The 22,033-nt window shown below is 49.3% G+C and overlaps 1 protein-coding gene across 1 annotated transcript in view; it reads left to right on the top strand.

The window, feature by feature from the left end:
- The window catches only part of SLC4A5 (solute carrier family 4 member 5), an 81,059-nt gene that overhangs the window by 3,535 nt on the left and 55,491 nt on the right, over window positions 1–22,033 (top strand). The window contains exon 3 of the mRNA XM_039912224.1: window positions 2,736–2,865. Within this exon, the coding sequence (XP_039768158.1) occupies window positions 2,736–2,865 (130 nt within the window). The remainder of the gene's footprint in view (window positions 1–2,735; window positions 2,866–22,033) is intronic.

Here is a 22,033-nt window from a genome sequence, read left to right as displayed (position 1 = left end):
GTCTTCCTTGGCTGTCATTCTCTGTCTGCTTAATAATAATAATAATAATGTTGGTATTTGTTAAGCGCTTACTATGTGCCGAGCACTGTTCTAAGCGCTGGGGTAGACATAGGGGAATCAGGTTGTCCCACGTGGGGCTCACAGTCTTAATCCCCATTTTACAGATGAGGGAACTGAGGCACAGAGAAGTGAAGTGACTTGCCCACAGTCACACAGCCGACAAGTGGCAGAGCTGGGATTCGAACTCATGAGCCCTGACTCCAAAGCCCGTGCTCTTTCCACTGAGCCACGCTGCTTCTCGTGCTGCTTCCCTGCTGCTTCCCGCTGCTTCCCGCTGCTGCTTCTGCCTCTCTGTCCCTGTCTGTCTCTCTTCCTGTCTCTCTCCCTCTCTCTGCCTCCCTCTTTCCCTCTCTGTCCTTGACTCTCTCTCCCCTGTCTCTCTCTATTCCTGCCTGTCTCTCTCTCCATCTCTATGTCTCTCTCTTTCCCTCTCCATCTCTGTCTCTGTCTTTCTTGAATTTCTCTCTCTCTCTCTCTGCTTCTGTCTCTCTGTCCCTGTCTGTCTCACTCTCTCCCCTTCTATCTGTCTCTCCTCTCCGTCTCTGTCTCTGTCTTTCTCTTGCTCCTTTTCCTTCTCTGTCCCTGTCTCTCTCTCCCCCTCTGTGTCTCTCTCTGTCCCTCTCTGTCTCTCCTCCCTCTCTGTCTCTCTCTTCCCTCTCTGTATCTCCAGGACCAAAATACAGCTAACCCAACTTGCCACTGAAATTACACGGAGGCTCAGCTCTGGACCGCTGCCCCCAGACCCCCAAAAGTGGTTTGGTGGGCTTCTCCGCGGGAGGTCATGTGGGGATGGGATGTGGAGATGGGGCGGCCTTGGGCTGAGAAAGGGTTAGAGCTGAAAGCTGACACTCAGTTCTGGCAGAGCTTCCTCATCCTTGGGGCTTGGGCCTTGGGGATCAGCATCCCGGGAGGTCGAGGGACTGAGGGGGCTGAGGGTCCGGGGGTCTTGGACTGGGGGGCTGGGGCAGGGGCTCTATGTCAGCCGAGAAGCAGCATGGCCAAGTGGAAAGAGCCGGGGCTGAGGATTCAGAGGACCGGATTCTAATAATGATAATAATAATGATGATGATGATGGTGTCCGTTAGGCACTTACTATGTTCCAGGTAGAATACTAAGTGTTGGGGTAGATACAAGCAAATTGAATTGGACCCAGTCCCTCTCCCATGTGGGACTCACACTCTGAATCCCCATTTTCCAGATGAGGTCACTGAGACCCCGAGAAGTCCAGCGACTTGCCCAAGGTCCCACAGCAGGCAAGGGGCAGAGCCAGGATTAGAACCCATGACCTTCTGACTCCCAGACCCATGCTCTGTCCGCTACACCATGCTGCTTCTAATCCCAACTCTGCCAGTTTCTTGCTGTGTGGCTTTGGGCAAGTCACTTGACTTCTCCTTGCCTCAGTTCTCTTGTACTCCCTCCTACTTAGACTGTTGAGCCCCATGCGGGACAGGGACTGTGTCCAACCTAATTAACCTATATCTAAGCGCTTAGGACAGTGCTTGACACGTAGTAAGTGCTTAACGAATTCCATTAAAAAAAAGATGGACTGAGAGGCTTTTAGGCCTGCCTTCAAGATATTGCCTGATCCACAGACCCGAAACCAACCCCAAAGCACATATGTTTACTTCTGTAATTTATTTATTTATGGATATTAATGTCTGTCTCCCCATCTAATAATAATTACTATGATATTTGTTCAGTAGTTACTACGGGCAAGACACTGTACTAAGAGCTGGGGTGAGAAGCAGCATGACGTAGTGGATAGAGCACAGGCCTGGGAGGCGGAAGGTCATGGGTTCTAAATCCGGCTCCACCATTCGCTTGCTGTATGACCTTGGGAAAGTCATTTCACTTCTCTGTGGCTCAGTTCCCTCATCTGTCAAATGGGGACTGAGACCGTGAGCCCCACGTGAGACAGGAACTGTGTCCAACCTGATCTGCTTGTGTCCACCACAGCACTTAGTATAGTGCCTGGCACATAGTAAGCGCTTAACAAATACCATAATTATTGATTATTATTTTCAAGGAAATGGGGTTGGATGTGCTGTGAGCTCACTGTGGGCAGGGAATGTGTCTTTTTGTTGTTGTATTGTGGAAGCAGGGCCAGCTGGGAAGGGATGAGTGGATGGGGGTGGGGATGGATTGTTTCTCTGTATTACTGAACTGTACTTTCCAAGCACTTAGTGCAATGCTTTGCACACAGTAAGCGCTCAGTAAATACGATTGAGTGAATGAATGAATGAATGAATGAATGAATACCCGTCCTGGGCAGCTGCAGTCATTCATTTATTCATTCAATCATATTTACTGAGCGCTTACTGTGTGCAGAGCACTGAACTAAGTGCTTGGAAAGTACAGTTCAGTAATAAAGACAGACAATCCATCCCCACCCCATCCATCCCCACTCCACCCCCATCCACTCATCCTTTCCCAGCTGGTCCTGCTCCCCCTCCTCACAATCCTCATGCTCCGGGGCTCTCGGCGGCCAATCGAATGATTGATCCCTTCTGTTCTCCCCGGGATGGGGGAGTGGGGAGGATCTTCTCCTCCGCCCCTTTCCCCCTGCCCTCTGACCCCCACTCGCCTTGGAGATTTCGACGTTGGGGTTTGACGGCCCCCTCCCCCGGGCTCGCCAGGCCCCCTCTGGACTGACCTCGCCCGGCCTCTCCTTTCAGTGTCCCCAGCTGTTGAGCGGCTTCAGAACATCCTGGGGGAAGACGATGAGGGCCCCAACCCCACCCTGTTCACGGAGATGGACACCCTGCAGCACGACGGCGATGAGATGGAGTGGAAAGAGTCCGCCCGGTGAGAGCCGGGGCCACGCGGCTGGAGGGCCGGTCTCCAGGGGAGGGGGTGGGAGACCCTCCGGGAGCCGCCGGGCGGTGGAGGTCTCGGTCCGGGGGCTCCTTGGACCGGGGCGGAGGCAGGGAGACCGTCGTACTGGATGCCTACGGAATGGGGGAGAGGCTGAAGGCTGGGAGACCACTGTAGCGGGTGCTTACTGAAAGGGGAGAGGCTGGAGGCTGGGAGACCACTGGATTGGATGCCTACTGAAAAAGGGAGAAGCTGAAGGCTGGGAGACCACTGTATTGGGTGCTTACTGAAAGGGGAGAGGCTGGAGGCCGGGGGACCACTGTATTGAATATCTACTGAAAGAGAAGAGGCTGGAGACTGGAGACCACCATAGTGGGTGCCTACTGAAAAGGAGAGAATCTGAAGGCACTGTAATGGATGCCTACTGAAAGGGGAGAGGCTGAAGACTGGAAGACCACAGTATTGGGTGTCTACCGGAAGGGGAGAGGCTGGAGGCCGGGGGACCACTGTATTGAATGGCTGGGAGACCACCATAGTGGGTGCCTACCGAATCGGGGAGAGGCTGGAGGCTGGGAGACCAGCGAGGTTAAAAAAAAAATTGGTAATTGTTAAGCGCTCACTATGTACCAGTCACTGTACTAAGTGCTGGGTTGGATTCAAGCAAATCGGGTTGGACACAGTCCCTGTCCCCCCCATGGAGCTCACAGTCTCAATCCCCATTTTACAAATGAGGGAACTGAGGCAGAGAAAAGTAAAGTGACTTGCCCAAGGTTACACAGGAGGTAGCTGATCCAGTGGTCTAATTGTGTGGTGAGGAGAACAGGAGTCTGGGAAGAGGCCGTTTGTGTGGCGAGTGAGAGGCAGTTGTGAAAAGCTGCAATCAATTCATCAGTGAATGGTATTTATTGAGCATTTACTGTGTGCTCACAGCACGTCCAACCCCATTTCCTTGTAAATAATAATAAATAATTATGGTATTTGTTAAGCGCTTACTATGTGCCAGGCACTATACTAAGTGCTGGGGTGGACTAAGCACTTGGGAGAATACTATAGAAGAGAGTTGGTAGACATAGTCCCTGTCCACAATGAGCTTGTAGTCCAGAGGAGAAGACAGACATTGATATAAATAAATAGTCGATGGTAATAATAATGTTGGTATTTGTTAAGCGCTTACTCTGTGCAGAGCACTGTTCTAAGCGCGGGGTAGATATAGGGTAATCAGGTTGTCCCACGTGAGGCCAGTTAATCCCCATTTTACAGACGAGGTAACTGAGGCACAGAGAAGTGAAGTGACTTGCCCACAGTCGCACAGCTGACAAGTGGCAGAGCCGGGAGTCGAACCCATGACCTCTGACTCCGAAGCCCAGGCTCTTTCCACTGCGCCATGCTGGTATTTATTGAGTGCTTACTTTGGGCAGAGAGCTTGGGAGAGTACACTACAATAATAAACAGACACATTCCCTGTCCATAATGACCTTACAGTCTAAAGGGGGAGATAGGCATTAATAGAGATGAATAAATTGCAGATATAAATAAATTACAGATATGCTCTTGACAGGTATGGACATAAGTGCTCTGGGGCTGGGGGAGGGGCGATTAAGGGGTGCAAATCAACATTTAAGGACAACACAGAAGGGAGTGGGAAAGAGAAGCAGTGTTGCCTAGTGGAGAGAGCCCGGACTTGGCAGTCAGAAAGTCGTGGGTCCTAATCCTACAACAGCCACCTGTCTGCTGCATGACCTTGGGCAAGTCACTTCACTTCTCTGGACCTCAGTTCCCTCATCTGTAAAATAATAATTATGGTATTTGTTAAGCGCTTACTACGTGCAGAGCACTGTTCTAAGCGCTAGGGTAGATACAAGGTAATCAGGGTGTCCCTCATGGGGCTCACAGTCTTCATCCCCATTTTACAGATGAGGTAACAGGCACAGAGAAGTGAAGTGACTTGCCCCAAGTCACACAGCTGATAAGTGGCGGAGCCGGGATCGGAACCCATGACCTCTGACCCCCAAGCCCGTGTTCTTTCCACTGAGCCACGCTGGTTCAATGGGGATGAAGACCGTGAGTCCCATTTGGGACAGGGACCGTGTCCATCCAACCCCATGAGCTTGCATCTACCCCAGTGCTTAGTACAGTCCCTGGCCTATAGTAAGCTCTTGACAAACACCACAGTTACGATGAATATGAAGTGCAGTTTGAGGTGTCTGTGGGACATCGACGAGGGGATGTCCTGGGGGCAAGAGGAAAGGTGACAGGGCAGAGCTGGGGAGAGTGAGGGGGAGGTAGGGAGTGGCAGGAGAGGGAGATTTGGGAATTCTCCACAAATGAACAGCAGCTGAACCCAGTGAAGAATTATTTTAACGTCTGTCTCCCCTGCTAGACTGTAAGCTCCTTCTTTCATTCAGTCGTATTAATTGAGCACTTACTGTGTGCGAAGGATTATACTAAGCGCTTGAGGGTAGGTATCGTGCCAACCAACTCTATCGTATTATCTCTTTCGTGGTATTTATTGAGTGCTTACCGTGTGCAGCGTGGCTCAGTGGAAAGAGCCCGGGCTTGGGAGTCAGAGGTCATGGGTTCGAATCCCGGCTCTGCTACTTGTCAGCTGTGTGACTGTGGGCAAGTCACTTCTCTGGGCCTCAGTTCCCTCATCTGTAAAATGGGGATTAACTGTGAGCCTCATGCGGGACAACCTGATGACCCTGTATCTACCCCAGCGCTTAGAACAGTGCTCTGCACATAGTAAGTGCTTAACAAATACCAACATTATTATTATTATTACAATACAACAGTATTGTATTGATGAGCTCAGAGTCTAGAGGGGGAGACAGATATTAACTATAAATAATTTACAGGTGTGGGCATAAGTGCTTTGGGGCTGAGGGTGGGATGAATACCAAATACCTTGTACCGCTTTGGTGGGGAAACAGCATGGTGTCGTGGCTAGAGCCCAGGCCTGGGAGTCAGAAGGTCATGGGTTCTAATCCCGGCTCCTCCACTTGTCTGCTGCGTGGTCTTGGGCAAGTCGCTTAGCTTCTCTGTGCCTCAGTTACCTCATTTGTAAAATGGGGATTAAGACTGTGAGCCCCATGCAGGACAGGGACTGTTTCCAACCTGATTTGCTTGTATCCACCCCAGCCCCTAGTACAGTACCTGGCACATAGAAAGCGCCTCACAAATGCCACAATTATTAAATACCCAAGCGCTTAGGACAGTGCTCTGTCCCCGTAGGCGCTCAATAAATATTATTAATTGGTTGAGGTGTGACAATTTGGATATGTTGCCCAGAAGCCAAAGGTAAGCAGCGTGGCTCAGTGGAAAGAGCCCGGGCTTAGGAGTCAGAGGTCATGGGTTCTAATCCCAGCTCTGCCACCTGTCACTGTGTGATTTTGGGCAAGTCACTTCACTTCTCGGTGCCTCATTTACCTCATCTGTAAAATGGAGATGAAGACTGTAAGCCTCACGTGGGTCACCCTGATGACCCTGTATCTCCCCCAGCGCTTAGAACAGTACTCGGCACATAGTAAGCACTTAACAAATACCAACATTATTATTATTACCACTCCATTTGTCTTGTCTTACGCCGTCCAGTCGTGTCCGACCCATAGCGACACCAGGGACACATCTCTCCCAGAACGCCCCGTTCTCCATCTGCCATCGTTCCGGTGGTGGATCCACAGAGTTTTCTTGGGAAAAATCCGGAAGTGGTTGACAATTGCCGCCCTTCCCGCGGTCAACTCGAGTCTCTGCCCTCGACTCTCTCCCGTGCCGCTGCTGCGCAGCACGGGGGATTTTTAGCTTGTAGCCGATGGCCTGCTACTAGCTAGCCACTGCCCAAGCTAGGAATGGACTGGACAGGCCTCCGCTTCACTCTCCTTCCCATAGCTGAGACTTTTAGAGGACTGGAAAGTCTCCAGGTGTGTCCCTGAGAGGGTGACCATACCATTAGGATGCTGTATTTAAGTTAGCGTCGTCTCGATTGTAAGTTCACCGTGGACAGGAGAAATGCCTCTCAACTCTGTTATGTCGTATTCTCCCAAGTGTTCAGTATGGTGCCCTGCACACTAAGTGCTTAATAAATACCAGTGATCGACTGAGGTTTGGGAGAGGAAAGGGTGTCAGTGGTAATTGTGGGCAAGATTGGATGAGCATTTACTGGGTCGTTGAGTTATGGGTCCATCCATTCAGGTAATAATACTTATTGAGCGCTGACCCTCACTCCTCACAAAAACTCCTCACTCTAGGCTTCAAGGCTGTCCATCCCCTTGCCCCTTCCTACCTCTCCTCCCTTCTCTCTTTCTCCCGCCCACCCCGCACGCTCCGCTCCTCCGCCGCCCACCTCCTCACCGCCCCTCGGTCTCGCCCATCCCGCCGTCGACCCCCGGGCCACTTCCTCCCGCGGTCCCGGAACGCCCTCCCTCCTCACCTCCGACAATCTAATTCTCTTCCCCTCTTCAAATCCCTACTTAAAGCTCACCTCCTCCAAGAGGCCTTCCCACACTGAGCTCCCCCCCTTTTTCCCTCTGCTCCCTCTCCTCCCCCTTCACCTCTCCGCAGCTAAACCCTCTTCTCTCCCCTTTCCCCCTCCTCGTCCCCCTCTCCCCTCCCACCCCCTCGGCACTGTACTCGTCCGCTCAACTGTATATATCTTCATCACACTATTTATTTTGTTTATTTTGTTTAATGAGATGTACATCACCCTGATTTTATTTAGTTGCCATTGTTTTTATGAGATGTTCTTCCCCTTGACTCTGTTTATCGCCATTGTTCTCGTCTGCATGTCTCCCCGGATTAGACCGCAAGCCCATCAAAGGGCAGGGACTGTCTCTATCTGTTGCTGACTTGTACATTCCAAGTGCTTAGTCCAGTGCTCTGCACATAGTAAGCGCTCAATAAATACTATTGAATGAATGAATGAATGAATGACCCTGACAGGACACTGTACTGAGCACCCACTGTGTTCCGAGCACGGTATTGGGTGCCATCATCAACATAATCCTCAGTGGTATTTATTGAGCACTTCCCGTGTGCAAAGCACTGTACTAGAAGCAGCTTGGCCTAGTGGATAGAGTCTGGCTTGGGAGTTAGAAGATCATGAGTTCTAATCCCTGCTCTGCTGCTTGTCTCCTGTGTGACACTGGGCAAGTCTCTTCACTTCTCTGTTTCTCAGTTACCTCATCCGTAAAATAGGGATTGAAACTGTGAGCCCCACAAGGGATGGGGGCTGTGTCCAAACTGATTTGCTTGTATCCACCCCATTACTTAACAAAGAAAGCACTTAACAAACACTTATAATATCCCCCCACCCAGACTGTAAGTTCACTGTGGGCAGGAAATGTCTTTTTATCGCTGCATTGTACTCTCCCAAGCACTTAGTACAGTGCTGAACCCGGTAGGACAGGGATTGTCCCTATTTGTTGCTGAATTCTACTTTCCAAGCACTTGCTGCGCACAGTAAGCGCTCAATGAATGTGATTGAATGAATGAGTGAATGACACTAAGCACTCAATAAATAGAATCGGACGACTGAATACCAAGCGCTTGGGAGAGTACAATTTACCCGAGTTGGTAGGCACGTTCCCTGTCCACGAGAAGCTTACAGTCTAGAGGGTGAGACAGACATTAATATAAATAAATAATTTATCAGCATATATAATTCATAGATATGTCCATAAAAGCTTTAAGGGGTCAAGTCGGAGGTGGAGGGGGAAAATATAATTTGCCAAAGTTCTAGATCCAAGTGTATAGATGATGCAGAAGGGAAAGGAAGCTAGGGGAAAACGGGCTTAATAGGGGAAGGCCTCTTGAAGGAGATGTGACCTTATTAAGGCTTTGCGGGTGGGGGGAGGGGTGGGTTCGAATCCCGGCTCTGCCACATGCCTGCTGTGTAACCCTGGGCAAGTCACTTCACTTCTCTGGCCCTCTGTTACCTCATCTGCAAAATGGGGATTAAGAGTGTGAGCCCCACGTGGGACAGGGACTGTGTTCAACCTGACTAAATTGAATCTACCCCAGTGCTCAGAACGGTGCTTGGCCCATAGTAAGTGCTTAACGAGTACCAAAATTATTATTATTATCCTTATTATGGAGAGGGAGGGAATTCCAAGCCAGGAGGGGGACGTGGGATAGGGGTCAGCTGGGAGATGGACGAGATCAGAGCACAGTGAGTAAGCTGGTACTGGAGGAGCAGAGTGTGGGGACTGGGTTGGTGTAGGAGAGAGCGAGGTGAGCTAGGAGGGGACGAGGGGATGGATGGCTTTGAAGCCGATGGTGAGGAGTTTCTTTCTGATACTGAAGTGGATGTGCAGCCTAGGAAGTCAGCCCCACCAAGTATAAGAAAACCTGGTGGTTCTATCTGAGTTGTTTGGGTGATAGCTCTCTGAAGCCTTTCCCCGCCTGAGGGGCGGGGAGAGAGAAAAAAAAGGAAAAACAGTAAATCCTCTTACAGGAAAACGAAAGTAATTCTTAATGGTATTTCTTCATAATAATTGCGATATTTGTGAAGTGCGTACTCTCTGCCAAGTACTCTATTAAGCACTGGGATGGATACAAGCAGATCAAGTTGGGCACAGTCCCTGTCCCACATGGAACTCACAGTCTCGATTTCCATTTTAAAGATGAGGGAACTGAGGCCCAGAGAAGTGAGGTGACTTGCCCAAGATCACAAAGCAGATTAGTGGCAGTGCTGGGATTAGAACCCACGAACTTTTGACTCGTAGGCCCGGGCTCTATCCACTACCCCGTGCTGCTTCTCATTATGCCATGCTGCTTCTCTAGAGTGCTTGCTATGCATAAAACACTGTTCTAAGCACTGGGGTAGAGACAAATTAATTAGGTTGACCACAGGCCAAATCTCACATGGGGCTCAAAGTCTAAGTAGGAGAGAGAACAGGAGAACTGAGTCACAGAGAAGCAAAGTCACTTGTCTGAGGTCACAGAGCAGACGAGTGGCAAAGCTGAGATTAGCACCCAGATCCTTTGACTTCCAGGCCCGGGCTCTTTCCACTAGGCAAAGCTGCCTCTCGTGGCTTGTGCGTTCTGGCATTTCCACCGCATCAACCACACACTCTCCATTCCCAGGGAAGCAGAGTGGTCTAGTAGGCAGAGCCCGGGCCAGGGAGTCAGAAAGACCTGGGTTCTAATCCTGGCTCCTCCACTTCTCTGCTGTGTGACCTTGGGCCGGTCACTTCACTTCTCTGGACCTTGGTTACCTCATCTGTAAAATGGGGATGAAGACTGTGAGCCCTGTGTGGGACAGGGACTGTGTCCAACCTGATTGTCTGTGTCTATCTACCCCAGGGTTTCCAACAGTGCTCGGCACATAGTAAGTGCTTAACAAATACCATCATCATCATCATCATTCTTTGGGATTCAGGTCTCCAAAATCCAGAAAAAGGCCTAGAGTCCCTTGTCCCCATTCAAGGAGCACAGGGGACTTCTTTGAACTCAGAAGGACAGACAACTCTGACAACCTGGATCCTCTATGTTCTGGAAATTTATTCCTCACGTCCTGGCCCTGAACGCATTTCCCCGCCCAAAGCCTTCTTGAAGGCCCACCTCCTCCAGGAGGCCTTCCCTGACTAAGCCCTCCTCTCCTCTTCTCCCACTCCCTTCTATGTCGCCCTGACTTGCTCCCTTTATTAATCCCCCTCCCAGCCCCACACCATCGAGGTCCACAGCAGTCACTGGTTTATTTCTATTCCTGTCTGTCTCTACCTCTAGACTGTAAACTCACTGTGGGCCGGGAATGTGTCCCTTCTACAGTTCTAATGTCCTCTCCCAAGCGCTTGGTTCAGTGCTCTGCGCACGGTAAGCACTCCATAAATCTGATTGAGTGAATGAATGAGAGGAGAATTCTTTGCTAATCTAAGCAGAACACAAACAAGCATGGATTCGAGCGAATCAAAGCTCCCCAGTGCTTGTAAGCTCTTCGAGGGCAGGGACTGAGGTTTTTACTTTGATCGTGCTCTCCCAATAACAATAATAATAACTACGGTGTTTGTTCAGTGGTTCATTTATTCAATCGTAATTATCGAGCGCTTACTGCGTGCAGAGCACTGTACTAAGCGCTTGGAATGTACAATTCGGCAACAGATAGAGGCAGTCCCTGCCCAACAACGGGCTCGCGGTCTAAAAGGGGGAGACAGACAGCAAAACCAAACAAGTAGGTTACTATGTGTCAAGCGCTGGGCTGAGCGCTGGGTTAGATATGAGTCAACAGGTGCTTTTCACCTGTCTGGCCGGGAATCCTACCTCTCAGTCCGGGAGGTCGGGGTCTGAGAGCGGCTGTGGTGAATAATAATAATCGTGGTATTTGTTAAGCGCTTACTATTTGCCAGCAGCTCTACTAAGCCTTGAGGTAGATACAGAATAATCGGATTGGACACAATCCCTGCCCACAAAGGGCTCCCGGTTTTCACCCCCAGTTTACAGATGAGGAAACTGAGGCACAGAGCAGTTGCTGCTGCTAGTGGTCGCGAGAGTGCTAGCAAGAGCGTTTATTGAGTCCCACTACGTTTAATGCACTGTGCTAAGCGCTTGGGGCTGAAGCTGTTGAAAAACAATGAATATAGCACTGTTCTTGGATGGAGGCCTCACCCAGAGACGCGGCGAGGTCTAACCATCAATCATTTAGTCAGTCAACTGTATTTATTGAATGTTTACTGGGTTCAGAACACTGGACTTGTGAGAGGACACTGTAACACCATAACAATTCCCTGCCCACAGTGAGTTTATAGTCTAGAAGGGGAGGCAGACATCATTCATTCATTCAATCGTATTTATTGAGCGCTTACTGTGTGCAGAGCACTGTACTAAGCGCTTGGAGAGTACAATTCAGCAACAGATAGAGACAATCCCTGCCCAACAACGGGCTCACAGTCTCGATGTGGGGCTGGGAGGGGGGATGAATAAAGGGAGCAAGTCAAGGCGACGCAGAAGGGAGTGGGAGAAGAGGAAAGGAGGGCACAGTCAGGGAAGGCCTCTTGGAGAAGATTGGCCTTTGGTAAGGCTCTGGGGAGAGTCGTAGTCTGTGGATATGAGGAGGGAGGGCCTTCCAGACCAGAGGCAGGACATGAAAGAGAAGTCAGCGGCGAGAGAGATGAGATCGAGGGACAGTGAGTAGGTTAGCTTTGTGGATAGGGCCCGGGCCTGGGAGCCAGAAGGACCTGGGTTCTGATCCCAGCTCCTCCACTTGGCTGCAGGGTGATCTTGGGCAAGTCAGTTCACTTCTCTGGGCCTCAGTGACCTCCTCTGTAAAATAGGGATTAAGACTGTGAGCCCCATGTGGGACGGGGACTGTGTCCAACCTGATTATCTTGAATCTACCCCAGCGCTTAGAACACTGCCTGGCACGTAGTAAGTGCTTAACAAGTACCATTAAAAGAAAAAAAAGAAGGAACAGGCACATCTAAAGAATAAATCAGGGAGATTTCTGAGAGGGGAAACAATCCCTCCTACCTCCCGACCCACCTCCCACTCCCTCATCCCACTTCCCCACAATCACCTGTCCATCCCACCCTTACCGCTTTCGACAAGCCGCCGAGGGGTTAATGTGGTTTTCCAGCCCCCAGATTTCCAACACCAACAACAAAAAAACTTTAATAAAAGTATTTAATTTGCCACAAGGGGTGTTGGCTTTGTTGAGTTATGGGATTAAACGCGGCAATCCGTGAGGAATTTTTCTCGGACCCATGTCGTCAGGAGGGATTAGCGTCGGGGTCAGGGGAAGGTCTCCGGGATCGGGGAGCCTCGTTGTTCCCGTGGCCCCCATCTTCACTGCGCCTTTATATCCCAAGTGGCAAAGGTCTGGGATCCAATCAGAATGGTTCTGCTTCTGCTCTGTGACCTTGGGCAGTCACTTCACTTCTCTGAGCCTCAGTTATCTAATCGGTGAAATGGGGATTAAAAGTGAGGGCCCCACAGGGGACAGAGACTGTGTCCAATTTGATTAGCTTGTATCCACCCCAGTGCTTAGAACAGTGCGTGACACATAGTAAGCATGCATGGCATGGTGGATAGGGTCTGGGCCTGGGAGTCAGAAGGTTGTGGGTTTTAATCCTGGCTCCTCCACTCATCTGCTGAGTGACCTTGGGCAAGTCGCTTCACTTCTCTGAGCCTCAGTTCCCTCACTGGTGAAATGGGGATTAAAACCGTGAGCTCCAGGAGGGACAGGGACTGTGTTCCACCCGATTTGCCTTTAACCACCACCAGCGCTTAGTACAGTGCCTGGCACATAATAAACGCTTAACACATAGCATACAAAAATTAAATAAAAATGGTAGATGTTACCAGCTGATTCTCACCTCTCAGGTGCTGACTTGGCAAACTAGCAGAGAGAGACCCCTCCACCAATCAATTAATCAATCAGTGCCATTTACTGAGCACTTGCTCAGAGCACTGTCTCAGCCTCTTGGGAGAGTAATCAATCTTTCATTCATTCATTCACTCGTATTTATTGAGCGCTTACTGTGCAGGGCAGTGTATTAAGCACTTGTGAGAGTACAATATAACATGTAACAGAGGTGGTAGATAAATTCCCTGCCCATAGCAAGCTTACAGTCTAGAGAGGGAAATAAAAATGATAATCAAGATACTGGTAAAACACTTTCTTTGTGCCAAGCACTATGCCCAACTCGATTTGCTTGTCTCCACCCCAAGGGCTTAGTACAGTGCCTGGCACATAGTAAACACTAAAATACCACAATTAATTAATTAGGGTAGATCCAAATTAATCAGGTTGGACAGGGAAGCAGTTTGGCTTAGTGGATAGAGCTTGAGCCTGGGAGTCAGAAGGACCTGGGTTCTAATCCTGGCTCCGTCGCCTGTCAACTGCGTGACCTTCAGCAAGCCACTTCAGTTCTCTGGGCCTCAGTTACCTCATGTGTAAAATGAGGGTTAAGACTGTGGGACGGGAACTTTGTCCAACCTGATTAGCCTATTCATTCATTCGATAGTATTTATTGAGCGCTTACTATGTACAGGACACTGTACTAAGAGCTTGGAATGTACAATTCGGCAACAGAGACGATCCCTGCCCAGTAACAGGCTCACAGCCTGTATCTCCCCCAGTGCCTGGCACAAAGTAAGTGCTTAATAAATACCATAAAAACAAGCAAAATCCCTGTTTTACGGGGGCTCAAAATCTAAGTAAGGAGGGATTAGGATTTAATCCACATTTTACAGATGAGGTAACTGAGGCACAGAAAAGTTAAGTGAATCGCTTAAGGTTATATAGCACACAAGTAGCAGAGGTGGGATTAGAACCCAGGTCCTCTCACTCCCAGGATTGTACTCTTTCCACTAGGCCATGCTTCTTCTATAAAGTACAATAGAGTTGGTAGGCATAATCCCTGTACTGAAGGGGCTGACAGTCTACTGTGTGTAGAGCACTATACTAAGCGCCTGGGACAGTATAATACAATAGACTTAGCAGACATGAAGGGAGTGGGAGAAGAGGAAAGGAGTCCTAGAGTCCAAGGAAAACAGACAATAAATTTCAATAAATTTCAGGTAGCAGAAGCAAGAGTATAAAGTTAATAATAATAATGTTGGTATTTGTTAAGCGCTTACTATGTGCCGAGCACTGTTCTAAGCGCTGGGGTAAACACAGGGGAATCAGGTTGTCCCACGTGGGGCTCACAGTCTTAATCCCCATTTTACAGATGAGGGAACTGAGGCACAGAGAAGTTAAGTGACTTGCCCAGAGTCACACAGCTGACAAGTGGCAGAGCTGGGATTTGAACTCATGAGCCCTGACTCCAAAGCCCGTGCTCTTTCCACTGCGCCACGCTGCTCCTCTAAAGTTCTGTCCGTAAATACTGTGGGGGTGAGGTAAGGGCTGTCTCCGTTTCCTCATCTCTAAAATGGGGACAAAATACCTGGTTTTATGTTGTTGCTTTAATGGTGTTTGTAAAGCAGTGAGATAGATACCATTCAATCATTCAGTGGCATTTATTGAGCCCTTCCTGTGTGCAGAGCACTGTACTAAGCACTTGGAAAATACAATTCGGTGGCAGATAGAAACAATCCCTGCCCAACAGTGGGCTCACAGTCTCATCAGACCAGAGCCGGTTCCGCACGGGATTCAATCTAAGGAGAAAAGAGAACAAGTTTTTCCTCCTTCATTTGACCAAGGAGGAAACTGAGGCCCAGAAAGGTCAAGAAAATTTTCCAAGGTCACACAGCAGTCCTGACAATCGTTTTTTAGGTGTTTTTTTAATGGTATTTTTTAAATTCTGACTAGGGACCAGGCACTGTACTAAGCGCTGGTGTAGATACAAGATAATCGGGTTGGACCCAATCCATGGCCCACCTGGAGCTCACAGTCTTAATACCCATTTAACAGATGAGGCAGAGAGAATTTAAGTGGCTTGCAGGTATGTGGCAGGATTGGAACCCTGGTCCTCTGACTCCTGGGCCCGGGTTCTTTCCGCCAGGCCCTGCTGCTTCCCAAGTGTTGACCTTGGGCAGGTCGCTTAACCTCTCTGGGCCTCAGTTTCTTCATTTGTTAAATGGGGGTGACTTGAGGACCCTTCCACTGCCCACTTTCTATTACTCCTCAAGCCCACTGCTCACTTTAATGATAAAATTGAAACTATCAGGCGTGATATCCTTAAAATCTCTCCTGCTCTTCTCCAGTCCCTCCCTCCTCCTACCCCTTCTTCAACTCTCCCATCTTTCCCAGCAATGTCTCAAGAGGAGATCTCCTGCCTTCTCTCAAAATCCACCTCCTCCACCTAGGCCTCTGACCTCATCCCTTCTCACCTTATCAAAACACTCGCTCCCACCCTTCTTCCCTCCCTGACCACACCCCTTCAACTGTTTGCTCTCCATTATTTTTTCCCCAGTGCTTTCAAATGTGCTCAGGTCTCCCTTTTCCAAAAAAACCCTCCTCTGACCCCACGGCTCCCTCCGATCATCACCCCGTCTTCCTCCGACCATTCCTCTCCAAACTCCTTGAGAGAGTCGTCTACACCCGCTCTCTCTACTTCCCCTCCTCCAATTCTCTCCTTGATTCCCTTCACTCCACAGAAACTGGCTAGTCCAAAATCACCAGTGTTTTTCCTCTTGCCAAATCCAACAGCTTCTACTCCATCCTAATCCTCCTCGACTTCTCAGCTGCTGTCAACCCTGAGGACCATCGCCTTCCCCTGGAAACGTTACCCAACCTTGGCTTCACCGATCTCGTCCTGTCCTGTTTCTCCTCATATCTCTCTGGCTACTCATTTTCAGTCTCTTTCGCAGACTCCTCCTCTGCCTCCCACCCCCCTAAATGTGGGAGTCCCTCAAGGTTCAGTTCTGGGTCCCCTACTATTCTCCACCTACACCCACTCCCTTGGAGAACTTATTTGGCTTCCGTGGCTTCAACTACCACTTCTATACGGATGATTCCCAAATCTACATCTCCTGGCCTTAGCTTTCTCTCCTTCTATGCAGCCTCACATTTCCTCCTGACTTCGGGACATCTCTACTTGGGTGTCCCACCAAGTTTGAATAACTTAACATGTCCAAAACACTTCATCTTCCGTCCTCCCCTGACTTTTCCATCACAGCATACTGCACCATCATCTTCCCTATCTCTCAAGCCTGTAGCCTGGGCGTTATCCTCGACTCATCTCTCTCATTCAACGCACACATTCACTCTGCCTCCAAATCCTTTCGGTTCCCCAACCCACCCACGTTGCTCCTCTAGAGCCAGTCTACCCGCTGTACCTAAATCTTGCCTATCTCACCACTCACCCCCCAACGCACATTCTCCCTCTGGCATGGAACTCCCTTCCTCTTCATATCTGACAATCACCCTCCTCACCTTCAAAACACTTCTAAAATTCATACCTCCTCCAAGAGACCTACCCTGGCTAAGCCTTCATCTCTCCTAGTCTCTCTCCCTTCTGCGTCCCCCTTGAACTTCGATTTGTACACAGAATTCCTTGTCTTCCCCGTCACTTTGCCATCTTTGTAGATGCACCACCATCCTCCCTGTCTCAAAGCCCATAACCTGGGTATTACCCTCAGCTCATCTCTCTCATTCAACCCACATATTCAATCTGTCACCAAATCCTGTCAGTCCAACCTTCTCAACATTGCTAAAATTCACCCTTTCCTCTCCATGTGAACTGCTAACCATGCTGATTCATTCATTCAACCGTATTTATTGAGCACCGTACTAAGCGCTCGCTGATCCGAGCGCTTATCCTATCCCGCCTTGATTAATGCATCAGCTTCCTGGCTGACCTCCTTGCCGCCTGCCTCTCTCTGCTCCAGGCCATACTTCACTCTGCTGCCCAGATCGTTTTTCTGCAGAACCATTCAGTCCACGTTTCCTCACTCCTCAAGAACCTCCGGTGGTTGCCCGTCCACCTCCACGTCAAACAGAAATTCCTCACCAGCAGCTTTAAAGCCCTCAATCCCCTTGTCTCCTCCTACCTCACCTCACTGCTCTCCTACCACAACCCTGCCGGCCCATTTTCACCCTAATGCCAACCTTCTCACTGTACCTCGATCTCGTCTATCTCTCAGCCAACCGCTCGCCCACATCCTGCCTCTGGCCTGGAACACTTTCCCTCTTCACAACCAACAAGATGATCACTCTCCCCCTCTTTCAGACCTTATTCAAAGCCACCTCCTCCAAGAGGCCTTCCCTGATTTAACCCTCATTCCCTCTTCCCCCACTCCCTCTGTGTAGCCTTCGCACTTGATTTGCACCCTTTCTTCGCCCTCCCTCAGCCCCACAGCACTTACGCACATATCTGCGATCTATTTCTCGTTATTAATGTCTGTTCCCCCGTCCCGACCGTAAGCCCCTGGTGGGCAGAGAACTTGTCTATCAATTCTGTTGCATTGTACTCTTCCCAAGTGCTTAGTTCAGTGTTCTGCCCACAGTAAGCGCTCGATAAATCCCACTGATTGACTGAGTGATTGATAGTAAACGGTGCAGGAGACGATGCAGTACATGTAACAGAAGTAATAGATGGAGTAAATAATGTAGTAGGTATAATAGACCCCTCTCAGGGTCGCACTTGGAGAGTTTCCAGTCCTCTACCAGGAGGGAGAGTCAAGCAGAGGTCTGTCCATTCCATTCCTAGCTCGGCCAGAGGCTAGCGAGCGGCAGGCCGTCTGATGCAAGTCAGAACTCCCCCGTGCGGGGCAGTGGCAGCACGGGAGAGAGTCGAGGGCCCAGACTCAGGGTTTCTACGCGGAAGGCTGCGACGGTCAACCGCTTCTGGATTTTTCCCAAGAAAACTCTCTGGATCCGTTACCGGAACGATTACAGGTGGAAAGCCGGGCCTTCTGGGAGAGGTGCATCCGTGGGGGTAATGGCTCGAAGGCATAAGACGAGGTGTAATGGATGAAGTAGATGTAATAGATGTAAGAGATGGCCTAAGGAGATAATAATAATTATTATGGTATTTGTTAAGATGATGTGGAAGGTGTAATAGATGGAGGAGATGGAAGATTAAATAATGTGATAGGTTTAATAGATGTGGTAGATGGTTTAGTAAATGATAATAATACTAATAATTATGGTATTTGTTAAGCGCTTAACTATGTGCCAGGCACTGTCCTAAGCACTGGAGGGGATACAAGATGGGGTTAGTCCCAAGCCCTGTCCCACATGGGGCTTCCAGTCTCCATCCCCATTTTCCAGGTGAGGGAACTGAAGCCCAGAGAAGTGAAGTGACTTGCCCAAAGTCACACAGCAGACAAGTAGTGGAGCCAGGATTATAGAACCCATGACCTTCTGACTCCCGGGACACTACGCCAGACTGCTTCCCATTATGATGCATAGATTATGTAGAAGGTGTAATAGAGTGCTTAGTACAGTGCTCTGCACAGAGTAAGCACTCAATAAATGTGACAATGAATGGAGTAGATGGGGGAGAAGGTGATGTAGTAGGTGTAACAGATAGTGGAGTAAATGATAATAATGATGGTGTTTGTTAAGCGCTTACTATGTGCCAAGCACTGTTCTAAGCACTAAGGTAGATACAAGGTAATCAGGTTGTCGGACGTGAGGTTCACGATACTCTTACTCCCCATTTTACAGATGAAGGGACTGAGGCACAGAGAAGTTAAGTGACTCGTCCAAGGTCACACAGCAGACAAGTGGCAGAGCCAGGATTAGAACCCATGTCCTCTGACTCCCAAGCCTGTGCTCTTTCCACTATACCCTGCTGCTTCTGTAATGATGAGCTAAGTGCCTTGGCCAAGGTCAACACAGTGGACAAGTGGCGGAGCCAGGATTAGAGCCCATGACCTTCTGACTCTCAGGCCCGGGCTCTACCCACTAATAATAATAATGATGATATTTTTAAGTGCTTACTATATGCCAGACACTGTTCTATGCGCTGGGGTGGATACAAACAAATCGGGTTATACACAGTCTCTGACCCACATGGGACTCCCACTCTTAATCCCCATGTTGTCTTGTTTTGTTTTGTATGTTATTTTGTTTTGTTCTGTTTTGCTTTGCCGTCTGTCTCCCCCATTCAGACTGTGAGCCTGTCATTGGGCAGGGATTGTCTTTATCTGTTGCCAAATTGTACATTCCAAGCGCTTAGTACAGTACTCTGCACATAGTAAGCACTCAATAAATACTACTGAATGAATGAATGAATTTTACAGATGAGGTCACTGCGGCCCTGAGAAGTTAAGCAGCCTTACCAAAGTCACACAGCGGACAAGTGGCAGAGCCGGGATTAGAACCGTCATCCTCTGAGTCCCAAGCCCGGGCTGTTTCCACTGAGCCATGCTTTAAATTAATCCTTGGCTGCTTTAAGTCTGCCCTCTCCTCTGCTTGGCAAATAATTTCTTCATCCTTATTGCCACCCATGCCCACTACCCTCTCCAGTTGTTCCAGATGTCTAACTTGCTCTTCAACCCCCCCGGGCCCCCGCCTCCCTCATTTTTGCCTCTAATAACTTGGCCACCTATTTTATAGAGAAAATTGAAACTGTCAGGCGTGATCTCCCTGTAATCTCCCCTGCCCCTCTCCAGTCCCTCCCTCCTCTTGCCTTTTCTTCAACTCTCCCATCTTTCCCAGCAAGATCTCAAGAGGAGATTCGAAAGTATTTGAGATCTCCTGCCTTCTCTCAAAATCCACCCCCTCCAACTACACATCCAACCCTAACCCTTCACACCTTATCAAAGCACTTGCCCCCTCCCTTCTTCCCTCCCTGACCACCCCCTTCAACTATTTGCTCTCCAATGGTTTCTTCCCCACCATTTTCAAACGTGCCCGCGTCTCCCCCATCCTAAAAAAATCCTCCCCCGACCCCACGGCTCCCTCCAGTTTTCACCCCGTCTCCCTCCTACCCTTCCTCTCCAAACTCCTTCAGCGACTCATCTACGCCGCTGTCTCAAATTCCTCTCCTCCAATTCTCTCCTTGATCCCCTCCGATCTAGCTTCCGGCCCTTTCAGTCCACAGAAACGGCCCCCTCAAAGGTCACCGGTGATCCCCTTCTTGCCAAATCCCACGGCCTCTACTCCATGTTAATCCTCCTCGACCTCTCGGCTGCCTGCAACGCTGCTGACTACTCCTTTCTCCTGGAAACCTTATCCCACCTTGGCTCCGCTGACACTGTCCTAGAGTACGATATAGCAATTAAGAGCACATTCCCTGCCCACAGTGAGCTTACATTAATCAATCATTTTTATTGAGAGCTTACTGTGTGCAGAGCACTGTACTAAGCTTTTGGGAGAGTACGATATAGCAATAAAGAGGCACATTCCCTGCCCACAGTGAGCTTACATTAATCAATATATTTATTGAGAGCTTACTGTGTGCAGAGTACTGTACTAAGCTTTTGGGAGAGTACGATATAGCAATAAAGAGACACATTCCCTGCCCACAGTGAGTTTCCAGTGTAGAGGGGGAGACAGATATTAACATAAATAAATACATTCTGGATACGGACATAAGTGTTGTGGGGATTAGGGAGGGGAAACAAGGGTACACAGAAAGGAGCGGGAGAAGAGGAAATGAGGGCCTAATCGGGGAAGGCCTCTTGGAGGAGATGGGCCTTCAATAAGGCTCTGAAGAGGGAGAGTCGTTATCTGTCAGAGGCAGGATGTGGGCAAGGGGCCTGCTACTTGTCAGCTGTGTGACTGCGGGCAAGTCACTTAACTTCTCTGTGCCTCATTTACCTCATCTGTAAAAATGGGGATTAAGACTGTGAGCCTCACGTGGGGCAACCTGATTACCCTGTATCTCCTCCAGTGCTTAGAACAGTGCTCTGTACATAGTAAGCGCTTAACAAATACCAACATTATTATAGATGAGATGGAGGTAAAGTGAGTATGTTGGCATTGGAGAAGTGAACTGTGCGGGCCGGGTTGCAGTATTATTATTATGGTACTTGTTAAGCGCCTACTAGGTGCCAAGGTCTGTTCTACGCACAGGGGTAGATACAAGTTGATCAAATTGGACACAGTCCCTGTCCCACTTTAATCCCCTTTCTCGGGCTTGGGAGTCAGAGGTCATGGGTTCTAATTCCGACTCCGCCACTTGTCAGCTGTGTGACTTTGGGCAAGTCACTTCACTTCTCCGGGCCTCCGTTACCTCATCTGGAAAATGGGGATTAAGACTGTGAGCCCCACGTGGGACAACCTGATTACCTTGTATCCGCCACCCCCCAACCCAGAGCTTAGAACAGTGCTTGGCACATAGTAAGGGCTTAACAAATGCCTTTATCATTATTATTATTATTACAGATGAGGGCACTCAGGCACAGAGAAGTTAAGTGACTTACCCAAGGTCAACCGGCAGACACGTGGCAGGGGAAATCAGGGAGGTGAGCTAGGAGGGGGAGAGGTGATTGAGTGCTGTAAGGCTAATAAAAGGTTCCCTGTTCTCTTTGCTCGTTGCAAAACAACAAAAAAATCTAGTTACAGAAGGACCAACACTAATCTGTTGGAGGAATCTTAACCTGGGAACTCTCTCAGGCCCAGAGTCAGGGATCAAGTCCATCCTTTTTGGACCTTTTAATCTCATCAGTGACATTTATCGAGTATCTACTTTGCAGAACACTGTACTAAATGTTTGGGAGGGTCCAAAAACAATAACAACAACTGTGATATTTGTTAAGTACTTGCAATATGCCAGGCACCGTACTAAGTGCTGGGGGAGGGGGTACAAGAAAGTCACGGTGGACACGG

The sequence above is a fragment of the Ornithorhynchus anatinus genome, chromosome 5, assembly GCF_004115215.2.
Source record: "Ornithorhynchus anatinus isolate Pmale09 chromosome 5, mOrnAna1.pri.v4, whole genome shotgun sequence".
In the NCBI taxonomy this organism is placed as follows: domain Eukaryota; kingdom Metazoa; phylum Chordata; class Mammalia; order Monotremata; family Ornithorhynchidae; genus Ornithorhynchus; species Ornithorhynchus anatinus.
This window is presented reverse-complemented; position numbering and strand designations above follow the sequence as displayed.